Raw genomic sequence first — 14,883 nt, forward strand, 5'->3', positions numbered from 1 at the left:
AGCCCCTCCCTCTGCCTGCAATAGTTTGTATTTCACCCCAGGATCCTTATCACGAGTTTGAAAGCATCTTTGGTATGGGAGACTTACTGAGGGACCAAAAGCACTGTGAGTAGATCTGCTGGAGTGCATGCCAAGACTCCATACGCAGAGTTGGAATTCTTCCTGTCCTCGTGTTCCTATTTTCCAGGTTCTGATTGTTTCAACTGTTTAATTCTCTGCATTTGCTTCCTGTCGACCAAAAATCCAAAGAATCTCAGGGAATTTCCCCAAGTTTTAAAATAGTATTCATAAAAAATATTATCCAGAAATTAATATTCATAATTAATAACAGATTATTAATTTCCAATCCAGGGACCCTGCAGAGGCCTCCCAAAGTCTGTCAGAGCCCAAGGTGTGCTAGTTTGAAGCTAGCTAGAATGATTTGGTGAGAAGAACTGGATTACAGGCTGTAAAAGGGAAACAAGGCTGATGTCTGCTGCACTCATTGGCTTGCTGAGAGGTATGAGAACAAAAATTCAAACACAGATAAGAGAGTTGCTTCTGCTTCTTCTGGGGGAACTGGCTCAGCTGCATCTCTCTAGCCTCTCTGCTGTCTCTCTGGTTAATCCATTTTGCTTCCTAACCCCCTGGCCAAACCTCCATTCTTCCTTGGGACTGGGGTAAGCAGCGGGGGGTGGGGGCGGGGGAAGGTGGAAGGGTGGTTGGAAGCTCCTCCTGGGGACTCAGGTTTCTGGGAGGGCTGCTGTGTGTCTGTATTACCTTTTACCTTGTCTGTTTCTGTCTATAACTGTATATACTGTACATCTCTGCATGTCTATTGTGCTAAGCGGTAAATACAAAGCTTCATTCAATTTCCAGAGCTGGCTGAGTCTAGTCTGGGTGATTTCCAAAGTGTGGGGGGCAGTGAGTAACACCCAAACCATTACATGTAACCATACAGTCATCTGCTGCAGCCTCTGGCAAGGACTGAGCACTGTAATTAGCAAAGGAGTGGCAAGTGGGCAGCATGATTACAGATAATTTCTTATTACTGTCTGGTTATCAGGCTCTGAAAGTCAGCTGCTTGCTGCAGAAGCAGAGACTGCAGCAGGAGTCCCCATCCTGTGAAACCACAAGTGATGGCACCACTGCTTGTTCACAGGCCCAGCCATGCAAGTCGCTAATTCAGATGCCAGGAGCTGAGCAAAAGCTTCCTCCAGAAACAAGGCTTGGCTTCTTGGCTGCATTCATCAGAGGCAAAACAATGCCTGGACAAACAGTCCCCGACTTGTGTCCCCTGTGCCACCTCAGTGTGACATAGCTGTATTGATGAATTCTGCAAAGAAACGGCACACAACCCTTTCCAGTGACCTCGGAGCAGCTGGGGAGCTCCTGGAAAGGCCATTCCTCTGCATTCATGCTGCACAATGCAGCTAATGAAGATGTGTGCTCTGTGGGCTGGGGACAAGGTGTGCCATTAGCAGAGGGAAACTTGCCCAGAAAGCCTTAGGAGGCTCTTTTTCCAGTTGGCCTTTGCCAGATTATTAGCTGTGCTTTGCCTCAGCTCCATGCCTCATCCCCACCCTAGTGAGGAGGGGTTTGAGGAGAGCACAGCACAACAGCACTGCCCAGCCACCACCAAGGACAGCTGGAGGTATGCAGCAGCAAGGGGTGAGACCAGATTGCTTTTACTGCAGAAGAATGAAGTGCTTCCTTTAAAGCTACCTTTGTCTTCAGACAGCAGGTAAAATGAAGGATGGTGGACAAAGCCATATGGCTACTTAAAGAAGCTATCTGGGGCTTTCAGTGGGGCCAGCTGGCAATTAGCAGAGAAAATGTCCCATGCTGTTGTGCTGCCAAAAGTAATTAAGTGTGGCAGTAAAACTACATTAAATTAATCTTCCTTCTGGGATATCTCCTGCTAAAGGGCACCTTGCAGGAGTCTCTGAGGTCAGTTGGTCAGATTTTGCCAGTCACAAGACACCAGGCCTGCTGGCAACGTTTGGAAGAAATAGCACAGGAGCTGGCAGGGCTCATGGAAAGAAGTTTACACTGAATTTGAAAGAGGAAGGGCACAAAACCTGGGCTTGCTAGAAAAAAAACCCTAGGGCAGCACATCAACTTGAAGGATGGCGTGGTAGCAAGGTGTGTCAGTCTGCTGTATCAGCGGAGGTAAGGAGTGGGGGGGGGGGGCAGGCTCTTTTCACTTGCTCCCTGGGACAGGACAAGCAGTAATGGGTGTAAGCTGCAGCACAGGAGGTTCTGCCTCACCACAAGGGGGAACTTCTTTACTGTAAGGGTCCCAGAGCCCTGGCACAGGCTGCCCAGAGAGGTTGTGGAGACTCCTTCTGTGGAGCCTTTCCAGGCCTGTCTGGATGTGTTCCTCTGTGTTAGATAGGATTGTCCTGCTCTGGCGATGATCAATTTGGATCCCTTCCAACCCCTAACATCCTGTGATCCTATGAGTAGAAACCCACACGGCAGCAAAGGGGACACTGATGAATTAGCAAGCACAGGAGCATTTGAGCAGAGACAGGCAGGAATTAGGACTTGTCCCTACAAAAGGTCTTCACCTTTAGACCAACTGAGGTGCACCTGCAGTAACGCACACAGCATGGCTACATGCGTTAGTGTGCAGCGACCTCTAGTTCCTGCTGTTCATCAGGAAAATGCTGACATAGTGGCCACCACTGAAATGATGGTGGGGTGCTGAGGTGCCTCACATGGCTGGAGTGCCACAGTGTATGGCTACAAACTCTTCAGAGGGGAGAGGCAAGGAGGGAGAGGCAGTAGTGCTGTTCTGTATGTCAGGGAGCATTGATTGTATTGAGGTTAGTGATGGTGATAATAAGGTTGAATGCTTATGGGTGAGAATCAAGGAGAAGGCTGCCAAGGCAGATATCCTGGTGGGAGTTGGTTAGAGACCACTGAACCAGGATGAAGAGACAGTTAAACTATTCTTAGAACATCTGGCAGAAGGCTCATGATGGCTGGCCCTTTTCCTCTTGGGGGAATTCAGCATTCCTGATGTCTGCTGAAAGTATAACACAGCAGAGAGGTAGCAGTCCCAGAGGTTCCTGGAGTGTGTGGAGGTCTTCCCCACAGAGTTATGTAGGGAAGCCACCTGTTGGACCTGATGTTTGTGAGGAGGGGAGTTGTGGGTGATGTAATGGTTGGAACTGTCTTGGGCACAGTGATCACAAAATGATAGGTTTCTCAGGTGGGGGCCAGCAGAACTACCACCATGGACTTCCAGAGGGCAGGCTTTGGCTTGTTACAGGGATTAGTTGACACAGTCCCTTGGGACACACTTCTTAAGGGCCAAGTCGTCCAGGAAAGCTGAACACTGTTCAAGAGGGGAGTCTTAAAGGCACAGGAACAGACTGTCCCTTTGTGCCAAGAGATGAGGTGGTGAGCAAGCCGGGGCCTGCTGAATAGAGAGGGTTTAGGGCTGCTTAGGGAGAAAAGGAGGGTCTGTGGTATTAGAAGAAGGGGCAGGCCACTCAGGAGGGCTACAAGGTTGTGAGGCTGTGCAGGGAGAAAATTAGAAGGGCCACAATAGCCCCATGCAATGCTCCAGGCTTGGGGCAGAGTGGTTGGAAAGCTGCCTGACAGAAAAAGACCTGGGGGTGCTGGCTGACAGCCATCTGAACATGAACCAGCTGTGTGCTCAGCTGGCCAAGAAGGCCACCAGCATCCAGGCCTGGATCAGCAATAGTGTGGCCAGCAAGAGTGGGGAAATGATTGTGCCCCTGTAGTCAGCAAGGTGAGGCTGCATTTCAAATACTGGGTGTAGTTTTGAGTCCCTCACTACAATACTGAGGATATTGAGGTGCTGGAGCATGTCCAGAGAAGGGCAAAGAAGCTGGTGAGGGGTCTGGAGAACAGGTCTGGTGAGGAGCAGCTGAGGGAAGTGGGATTGTTTACTCCAGAGAAGGAGGCTGAGGGGAGACCTCATTGCTCTCACCATGAAAGGAGAGAGGTGGGGGTTGGTCTCTTCTCCCTAGTATTAGGTGATAGAAAGAGCTGAAATGGCCTGAAATTGTGCCAGGGGAGGTTTAGGTTGAATAGTAGGAAAAATGTCTTTTGTGAAGGAGCAGTCAGGCAGTGGAACAGGCTGCCCAGGGAGGTGGTGGAGTCACCACCCCTGGAGGTGTTCAAGAAGGGTGTGGCCGTGGCACTGTGGGACATGGTTTAATGGCCATGGTGTTCCTGGGATGACAGTTTGACTCAGTGACTTCAGAAGTCTCTTCCAACCAAAACAGCTCTTTGATCCCATGATTCTATGACTCAGCCATTTCAAGGTGAGGAACACTGGAGGTGGGCAGTATTTTGTATCACTTTAACTATTTCCCCACCTGCATGTGAATTCAGCTTGCAAGGCTGTAGAGTTTCTGTCTGGTGCATCTCAAACAGTTAGTTTACACCCAACCCAAGCAAGCTCTTCCCCAGCAGTGGGTTTAAAATGAAACATCTTACTTCTTGCATTTCAAACCCTAGTTCCTTTTCATTTTTTTGTTTGCTTATTTGGGTGTTTGGTTGGGTTTTTTAACATGAAAACAAACCACAAGAAGCAGGCTTTTTGATCCAGCTGGGAGCATTTCTGTTCTCTGTTTTGATTGAAAAATTCTCCACCCACAAAGAGCTGCTTTATTTAGCCATTATTTTCTCTGCATGGTAAGTAAACTTCAATCTCAGCTATTTAATTTAAACTTAATACTTAGCTATTTAATGAGACAGCAAGAAACTGCCAAGGGCTGCAACGTGTCAGATGCTATTTAGCTGGTGAACATGAGACACAGTCACTTCTCTACTGCCACCAGGGAGGCCAGGATGAAATACTGCTGCTGGGGTCAGGGACCTATTGGTCTGAGAATCCACACCACATGTTGCTCACCCACCCTCTGATTCCCAAACTGCTGGAGTCCAGCAAGGTGCAGGAACAGCTCTGGGGTGATTCTTCTAACCCATATGGTTTTCCTCAGCAACCACACTGGAAAACATTTAAACCTTAATGATTCTATGACAACCAGAAAGACCCTCCTGAGCCCCACCCCCTTTCCCCTGGAGAACAGACATGAACAGGGCTGTCATGGTTTCAGGTCTTTATCTGCATAGATACTTACCTGCCTCTCTCCACAACTGCAGAGCTGAGTGCTGCCAGTCAACACAACGCACACAGAAGCTATCCAGCAGAGGAATATCACAGAATCTCATTCAGGTTGGAAAAGACCTCTGGGATGATCAAGTCCAACCATGAAACCTTCTCTGCAAAGCTCACCCCTAACCATAACCCCAAGCACTACATTTAAGTGATTTTTACAGGCACATCCAGGGTTGTTGACTCAACCACCTCCTGGGGCAGCCTGTTCCAATCTCTATGAAAAAAAATCTTCCTAATGTCCAGTTTAAACCTACCCTGTTGCAGTTTGAGGCCATTCCCCCATTACCTGTCAGAAGAGACCAGCACCAACCTCTTCACAATGTCCTTTCAGGTAGCTGTAGACAGTGATGAGGTCTCTCCTCAGCCTCCTCTCCTTCAAACTAACCATCCCCAGTTCCTTCAGTTGCTCTTCATCAGATTTATTCTCCAGGCCCTTCTCCAGCTTCCTTGCCCTCCTCTGCACTCACTCCAGCACTCTGACATCTCTCTTGTATTGAGGTGCCCAAAACTGAACACAATACTCGAGGTGTGGCCTCACCAGAGCAGAGTACAAGGGCACAGTCACCTCCCTGCTCCTGCTGGACACAGCATTTCTGATGCAAGCCAGGATGCCATTGGCTTTCTTGCCCACCTGGGCACACTGCTGGCTCATACTCAGCTGCTTGCCCATTGGAACCTTCAGATCCCTTTCTGCCAGACAGCTTTCCAGCCACACTGCCCCAAGCCTGTAGTGTTGCTTGAGGTTGTTGTGGCCCAAGTGCAGGACCTGGCAGTTCTCCTTGCTGAAGCTCATACCATTAACATTGGCCCATTGAACCAATCTATCCAAACAGAGCCTCCCTGCTCTCACACAGATCAACACTCCCACCTGGCTTGCTGTTACCTGTGACTTATTGATGACACGCTCCATGTCCTTATCAAGGTCATTAATACAGATGTTAAACAGAAGCGGTCCCAACACTGAGCCCTGAGGAACACCACTTGTGACCAGCTGGATTTAGCTCCATTAAGCACCCCTAAGCAATGAGTGTGTGATTATGAACACAGGAGATAGGAGATCACACACAAATCAGGCAGGTTCTTAAAGACATGGCCTATGTACACTGATTCACAGCTCATGCTCAGGAGTAACTTGGGCTACCCCAGCTCTGCAGGTGCATCTAAGAGAAAACTTGGTTAGCAAGTTAGAAGGCAAGTGTAGTGCTGGCTTCATCCTGAGGAAAGCCTTTTGCCTCACTTATGCTTGGGTTTCTAATATCCATCGTTTGTTCTGTGAGGGGATTGCCCTTAGTTCAGCCTGTAAACTGACGCTGGCCCAGACCTCAGTGAAAGGTTTGGTGAGAGGGTTTAGCCCATGGGCTGGACAGCTGAAGGTGTGCACCAATTTTCTGCTTTTCCTGAAATTGTCATCCATTCCAGCTTTAGGCAGGTGCCTGGCAATTTGCTGAGATTTTTCTCTCCTCCTCTGCCTTGCAGCCACAGATACCATGAGATGCCGAAGTGGAGACTTGTTTCCTGAGATTCTCTCTCCTCTGCTATGTAGTCACAGATGTCAAGAAATGACAAAGTGAAGCCCCATCAAACTAAAAAGTAAAAGCTGCTGGTAAGACATTCTCTGGGAGGAGTGTGTGCTTTGTGAACTGCCTGCCCTGCAAGCCTTAAAGATCTCAGAGCTGTTTGGTTTGGGGCAATGCCTGCTGGCCTCTGCGAGCCTTTGGAAAAGGAGTGAGATCTTATAGGTGCAACCAGCACCCCCAGGTGTGGGCTGCTTCTGGCTTTGGAGGGGAGGTGAAGCTGCCTCCTTAATTCTCTGCAGTATGATACAGGTGATATGATGCAGCTAGGATACATCTTTTACACCAGTAAGAGTCTCTGGGAGAAAAAGTTAGAGAGCTTGCATTCCAGATTGGTAATATTGACTGACTGGGTGCTCTGATTCTTCTTCTAGCATCATGCTCCTCAAAAGGGATATGGGAAATTCTTCTAGGAGTAGCTCAACAGCCTGGCTCAGCCTAAACACTTTCTCTGAAATGGTTAAAAAAGCCTCTGGTTAAATGGATCCTGGGAAGGGGAGAGCTCAACAGAGTCCCCAGGGCTTTCTGGGGACAGCTGGCTCTGCTCTCCTCGGAAGCATAACTGGTCTCACATGAAGGTCTCACATGAAGGTCTCACTAACCAGAGGGATGGAGCTGGCTGGAGGTGCAAGAGAGAAAAGGCTTTCTTGATCTGACCAGGGCACAAGGGGCTCCAAGCTGCTGTCTGCCACGAAGCCTCGTCCCTTCTTCCACTTTTTATCTTATAAAGTGTGGAAGAATTTCTCACCAGTCGAGGACATAAAGTCACAAACATGGGTAACTGGCGCTGAGAACGTCCTTGGTTCCCAGCAAGGCCAGGAAATCGAGCTGTAAACAGCTGAGCACCCCACACACAGCTGCAGTGGGCAGAGACTAGACAACCAAGGGGGCTGGAGTGGGTGGTCTGGGAGGCTGACCCTTAGAATGTTGTGATAAGTTAACCTATGTGCACATTACATATAACCTTTCAATTATCACCTGTAACCAATCTTAAGCTGAGCAGCCTCTTGCTAGAACGCGTATCAGTCACTGTACCACGGAAATAAAGGGGATTTGACCATCTGACCATATTGGTGACCAAAGAGTCATCTTCCCATAGCGCTCCACCGAACGTGTTCTCCAACAATAAAGGATAAAGGAAGATCCTAGCCCACATGGTGGGACAGGAGACTCTTCCAGATGTGTCACAACATCCATCCCAGCTGCCTCCCGGCAACTCCTCTGCCTGCTGTGTTTCTCATGAACTTGCAGAGCTCATCTTGTGGCTCTTCTTCCCCACAGTGAAGTCCAGTGGCTTGTAGTGGCATTAGCTGGGACCCAGCAATGCAGCCAAGGATGGGAGAAGTTGAGGGGTGAGTGTGCTGTACTTACTTGCAAGAATGACCATGTCCATCCCCCAGAATATACTCATGATCCAGCCAACCATCACAATCGCCGTCAGGATCTGAATCAGAGCCGCAGCAATGTTCAGCCAGAAGACACAACACTTGTGCCTGTCAGGAAGGTCCGTCCGGGCTCCGCACAGCACGGTGAAAGCAGACACAAACGTTCCTAGGGAGAGAGCAGCAACACAGCACCTAGTAAAAGCCACAGCTTCATGCCAGGTTCAGCCCTTATGGCCACGATGTCTCATAGCATCTCACTTCCTGTGCTCCCACTGCAGTGCTGCAAAGCTGAGAACACTTTCCAGGGGGATAAACGGAGGCACAGCCACATCTCACTTGACCGTGCTGCTGTATCCTGTTGGATTACACTGATATCCATACTGCAGAACCAGGACAGAAAAACACCCTTTGGCTTTGGGCACAGGATCACAGAATGCATAAGGTTGGAAGGGACTCCCAAAGGTCATCTTGGCCAACCCCTGTGCAGTGAACAAGGACATCTCCAATTGGATCAGGTTGCTCAGTGACCCACCAAGTTTGACCTTGAATGTCTCCAGGGGTGGAGTCTCAACCACATTCTGGCCAACCTGTTTCAGTGTTTTACCACCTTCATCGTGAAGAGCTTACCTGCATCTACCCTGCTCTAGTTTCAGACCATTACCCCTCATCCTATTGCTACAGGCCCTTCTAAACAGCTCCTCCTTAGCCCTTCTGTGGGTTCAGATACTGAAATGTATAAGGTCTCCCCAGCGCCTTCTCTTTTCCAGGCTGAGCTGCCCCAGCGCCCTCAGCTGGTGCTGGTAGAGAAGGTGCTCCAGCTCTGATCATCTTTGTGGCTTTCCTTTGGATCCACTCCATCAGGTGTTGGGAGCCTCAGAACTGGACAGAGGTCTCAGCAGAGCAGCCACATCCTCTCCATTTGCTGGCCATGTTTCTTTCAGCTCCTTCAACCCCATGTAAGAGTAACCAGTTATGAGCTGCAGGCAGTTTATGAGGGAGTGCTGCACGGCTGTGCAAGTCTACCTTTCTTCTGTCTGGTGGCTCTCTCCTCGAGACAGCACTTGCTACTCAGTTCTAAATGGGAAAACTGACCCCAGAGTCAGACCAGGACTAGTTCTAGAAAGCCGCAAGGGTCTGGCAGTCTGGTACTGTTCACAAATGCTGCTCTGGAAGGAGCACACACAGAAAAAGGGGCACTCATGTGGCAATGGATCTTTGCACAGTGCTTTCTCCAGTCTTGAGCTGTTACCTAAGAGCATGCCTTAACAAAGCAGAAGCAGCTAAAGCAGTGCTGAAGCCAGGTGACCTTCTGTTGCATCCCCTGGCTCTGAGACCAGCACAGAGATGCTGTTGCATCCCTTGGCTCTGACTGAGACCAGCTCAGAGATGCTGTTGCATCCCTTGGCTCTGACTGAGACCAGCTCAGAGATGCTATTGCATCCCCTGGCTCTGACTGAGACCAGCTCAGAGATGCTGTTGCATCCCCTGGCTCTGACTGAGACCAGCTCAGAGATGCTGTTGCATCCCCTGGCTCTGACTGAGACCAGCTCAGAGATGCTGTTGCACCCCCTGGCTCTGACTGAGACCAGCTCACAGAAGTTGCAAACACCCTTCAAACTTTCTGAAACAATTCAGAAGAAGGATCTTGCTGATGTATGAAAGTTAAAGCTGGGGGGAGGTAAAAGCCTACAGCACAGCAGTGTTTACAAGGAATATTCCTGAATTTACTACATTGGACAAAGCTAATCATTTATTCACAGCTGGGCCTGTGACTGGCTGAAACCTGCAGCCTTGTCTGTCCCACAACCAATCTATCATAAAATGGTTTGGATCGAAGGAACCTTACAGACCACCTAGTTCCAAGCCCCTGCCACCGACAGGAACAGCTTCCACTATGCAACATGAGCAAAGACCAGAAAAAAACTGTTTCTGATCCAGGTAATGTAAGAGCTACTGGCCAGGAGGTTCAGTCACCTGATCTAAGACTGCACTTCAATACCTCTTCTCAATAAGAATTACCTTTGGGCTTGCTTATTGGTGCTTTGTAAGTATAAATACAGCATTGCTGAAGAAGGTACAAAGGTGTGATGTGAATTGGATTGGGTAATGCAGCTCTGTCACATGTTTACTTTAATGAACCATAGAATTGATTCAGTTGGAAAAGACCTCTAAGATCATCAAACACAGCCATCAATCTAAGCCCACCATGGCCATTACATTGCAGCCTGGGATGCCATCTGTACATGTTTCTTAAAGGTTACCAGGCATAGTGACTACAACAGAGATTCACAGATTGCACTGGGGTGGAAGGGAGCCTCAAAGGTCATCTTGTCCAACCCCCTCTGCAGTGAGCAGGGACACTTCCAATTAGATCTGGCTGCCCAGGGACATAAAAAGTCTGATCTTGAAAGACTCCAGGGATGGTGACTCCACCACCTCCCTGGGCAGCTTGTTCCAATGCCTGACCACTCTTTCACAACAGAAGTTTTTCCTACTGTGCAACCTAAATCTCCCCTGCCACAATTTCAGGCAGTTTCCTCTCATTCTATCACCTGATACTAGGAGAAGAGACCAACCCCCACCTTGCCTAACCTCCTTTGAGGTAGGTGCAGAGAGCAGCGAGGTGTCCCCTCAGCCTCCTCCTCTCCAGACTGAACAATGCTCACCACACCCTTTGACATCTTTGCCTTTCTCTGGACCTGCTCCAGCACCTCAATGTCCTCCTTGTAGTGAGGGACCCAAAACTGAACTCAGTACTTGAGGTGTGGCCCCACTAGTGTCCAGTACAGGGGCACAATCACTCCCCTGCTCCTGCTGACCACACTATTGCTGATCCAGGCCTGGATGCTGGTGGCCTTCTTGGCTACCTGAGCACACTGCTGGCTCATGTTCATTTGGCTGCCAACCAGCATCCCTCGGTGCTTTTCTGCCAGGCAACTTTCCAACCACTCTGCCCTATTAATTCAGTGTCTTGAGTTAAACATCCTGCAGCATTTTGTCTAGTGGGTTCCAAAAAACCCTGCCCTCTTTCCATCAAAGGATGGGAGCCCGCAACAACACCCTGTAAGATGTGAGGGACGGAGCTGGCCTTCATCACACAAGTGCCTTGAACTCAGGGGAAGCAGGAGTTGCTTGGTTTGGCTGAAGACAAGGAAGAAGCACTCGGTTTATGTCCTCCCAGAAGACATCACCAGAGAGAGCAGAAGGATCTGGTTATGAGCAAAATATCATTTTGTCCTGCACTGTCAGTGGGGTGGAAGAGATAATCTCTTTCCATTGCTGCCTCTTCTTCCATGGCTCACAAGGAAAATGGGCAGTTAAGATGCTGAAAAGCTGGAGAAGTCTAACTACAGCCTATTCTAATCTCACCATCCTTTGCAGCCTTCAACTCCAGCATCTTCCCAACATTCCACTGGCTCCTAAAACCCAGCTCATCTTCCTACTGCTGGCTTGAGCTGATTTTGTGCTCCCACCCTTCCCTGTGCCACGGGTGAGTGCTGATGGAGTGACGGAAGGCAGCCCTAGGGCAGAGCATGGCTGGCAGGGAGAGGGGAAGCATCTTCTCAACCTTCAGGCAACCTTAACAGGTTACTCAGAGATGTGGTTGAAGCCCCATCCCTTGAGACATTGTGGCCCTGACCCACCTGATCTAGTTGGAAATGTCCCTGCTCACTGCAGAGGTGTTGAACAAGATGACCTCTGAGGGTCCCTTCCAATCCAAAATGCATTCTGTGGTTCTTCTCTGTGAGAAACTCCCCCTGGACTTTGCCCTCTGACTGCTCAGCTTTTACAGGCAGAGCTTCATCCCCTTATCCACTAAAACAAAAAAGTCTGCAGAGAGGAAAAGGGAAAATTGTTTTAATCCCAAAGGATGGCTTAGTAGTCTCCACATTGCCTGTTGCAGAAAGGCTGCCTTCCACTCTGTGGCTTTCCTTCCATGTATTCTGTGTTGTCCATGTGGGGTTATGTAAGATCTCTACCCTGCTTCACCTACTGGCCTCAAGCTGTGCCAGGGGGGGTTTAGATTGGATAGTAGTAAAAATTTCTTTCCTACAAGAGTGGTCAGGCATTGGAACAGGATGGCCAGGGAGATGGTGGAGTCACCATCCTTGGAATGGTTCAAAAACCATGTAGATGGGCCACTAGGGGACATGTTTTAGTGGTCATGGTGGTGTTGGGTTGATGGTTGATATCAGAAGTCTTTTCAACCTTAATGATGCTGAGTCTATGATTCTATACTGGGCTTTACCTTTATAGTGTCTGCAAATCAGAAGGAAGCCTGGAATGCTTCTCCATGCTTCCCGAAACTGTTGTCTGCAAAGTTCCACCACAGCACTCTCTGAGATTAAATGTGGATTGAGGCAAGATCAGAGACTGGGTGTTTACCTTTTCCCATCAGGGTGCAAACTCTTGCCAAATGGAAGTGCATGTCTCTTCCCCTGCATGGGACAGGTCTAGGAGTCAGCTTGACAGGGTGCTAGGCCATCTCATTTCAACTACTTAGAAAGGTTTCCTTGGGAGTTCCTCCAACCAGGCACTCTCTAATTCTTCTTCAAATGAAAACATTTCCATTCCCCTCTTGCCTTACCTTTAACTCTTCTAACCTTACCTGTAACTCTTCTAAGATGTGTGACCAAAACAAATTGTTGTAAATGAGCACAAATCCTTAAGCTACAGTTTTGAATCGTAGAATCATAGAATAGAGTCATAGAATCAACCAGGTTGGAAGAGACCTCCCAGCTCACCCAGGCCAACCTAGCACCCAGCCCTAGCCAGTCAACCAGACCATGGCACTGTCTCATCCAGGCTTGGCTTCAACACCTCCAGGGACAGTGACTCCACCACCTCCCTGGGCAGCCCATTCCAATGCCAATCACTCTCTCTGACAACAACTTCCTCCTAACATCCAGCCAAGACCTCCCCTGGCACAGCTTGAGACTGTGTCCCCTTGTTCTATTGCTGGGTGCCTGGCAGCAGAGCCCAACCCCACCTGGCTACAGCCTCCCTTCAGATAGTTGCAGACAGCAATGAGCTCTGCCCTGAGCCTCCTCTGCTGCAGGCTGCACACCCCCAGCTCCCTCAGCCTCTCCTCACAGGGCTGTGCTCCAGGCCCCTCACCAGCTTTGTTGCCCTTCTCTGGACACCTTCCAGCACCTCAACATCTCTCTTGAATTGAGGAGCCCAGAACTGGACACAGCACTCAAGGTGTGGCCTGAGCAGTGCTGAGCACAGGGGCAGAAGAACCTCCCTTGTCCTGCTGGCCACACTGCTCCTGAGCCAGGCCAGGATGCCGTTGGCTCTCCTGCCCACCTGGGCACACTGCTGGCTCATCTTCAGTGAAGGTTTAAAGACTTACATCATCAGAGAGAGATGCTGAGTTAGCTAAAGAATGCCCTGGACACCACAGTGACTGAGCTAATGTCTAGTCCCGTTCAGAAAGGAACAAAGCAAATGAAGCAGTTGTGCCCTTCTCTCAAGGAACTGGTGCAGAAATTAGGATGAAAATCTCATGACCCTTCCCTTCCAGTTCTCTCTTCAGGCCACTTTTGTACACACAGGAGCCAATTAATTTTCCATTGTCAGTGCATTTCCTTCCTTCATTATGATTAATGAATTCTGGGAGGCTGTTGGCATTTTTAAATACAGGATCTGAGCCGTGCCAGCAGGCAAAGAGGATCATAGAGTCATAGAATTTTCCAGCTAGAAAAGATCCCCAAGACCATGGAGTCCAACCTTCCACCTAACACCGCCACAGCCATTAAACCATGTCCCAGAGTGCTGTGTTCACACGTTTCTTGAACACCTCCAGGGATGGTGACTCCACCACCTCCCTGAGCAGTCTGTTCCAGTGCCTGATCACTCCTGCAGGGAAGAAATTTTTCCTAATCTCCCACCTAAATCTCCCCTGGCACGATTTCATATGGATGTGTTTTTCCTCTAGTCCCCATATGCTTTAGAAAAGCAGAAGAAAGTCCTAACTGTACTTGCCAAAGCAGATGTTTTCCCCTTGAGAAGCCATCAGAGTTACACGTGGCCAAATATGGAAGTGTTTGTGTCTGGAAGCAGGGAGGTAGAAAGGAGGAGGAGGAGGAGGAAGAGAAGCAAGTTGTCTCTGCTGCTATCACCTGGCTGCACCAGAGCTGGGACACCAAACCATTTTCCTTCCCGACCAAGTGTTTAGACACTTGAATGCCCTATAGCCTGGCAAGCCTAAACCTGGCACACAAACTGCAGCTGGGACCATGTTGGCCAAGGGAATCATCTGCTCAGAAAGGTTTCAGGCTGTGAGTGTAACCAGCAAACACAACTTGCTAACTGCACAAGCAGACACAAAGCAAAAGCCCTGGCAGAGATGCCAGCACAACATCAGGGTATCACATCGTTGCCTTTGGCTTCCCAATGAAAAACCACAGAAACGCAGAATTAACCAGGTGGGAAAAGACCTTTGAGATCATCGAGTCCAACCTATCACCTGACACCTTCTGATTAACTAAACCACGGCACCAAGTGCCTCATCAGTCACCTCCGGGGATGGTGACTTCACCACCTCACTGGGTAGCCCATTCCAGAATTGCTTATGTAGGAAGAGACCTCTAGGATCAAGTTCAACCATCAACCCAACACCAACACAGCCACTAAACCGTGTCCCAAAGCGCCACGCATCCAAACACTTCTTGAACACCTCCAGGGATGGTGTCTCCACCACCTCTCTGGGCAGCCCATTCCAATGCCTGACCACTCTTGCAGTGAAGATATTTTTCCCAATATCCAATCTAAACCT

At 49.2% G+C, this 14,883-nt stretch overlaps 1 protein-coding gene across 2 annotated transcripts in view; it reads right to left on the reverse strand.

Annotated features, from left to right (window-relative positions):
* STUM (stum, mechanosensory transduction mediator homolog) overlaps window positions 1–14,883 on the reverse strand; it is a 96,350-nt gene that overhangs the window by 13,764 nt on the left and 67,703 nt on the right. For both annotated transcript variants that reach the window (XM_064164697.1, XM_064164698.1), the window contains exon 2: window positions 8,089–8,268. In XM_064164697.1, coding sequence (XP_064020767.1) covers window positions 8,089–8,268 — 180 coding nt within the window. The remainder of the gene's footprint in view (window positions 1–8,088; window positions 8,269–14,883) is intronic.

The sequence above is a fragment of the Pogoniulus pusillus genome, chromosome 25 (genome assembly GCF_015220805.1).
Source record: "Pogoniulus pusillus isolate bPogPus1 chromosome 25, bPogPus1.pri, whole genome shotgun sequence".
NCBI lineage: Eukaryota > Metazoa > Chordata > Aves > Piciformes > Lybiidae > Pogoniulus > Pogoniulus pusillus.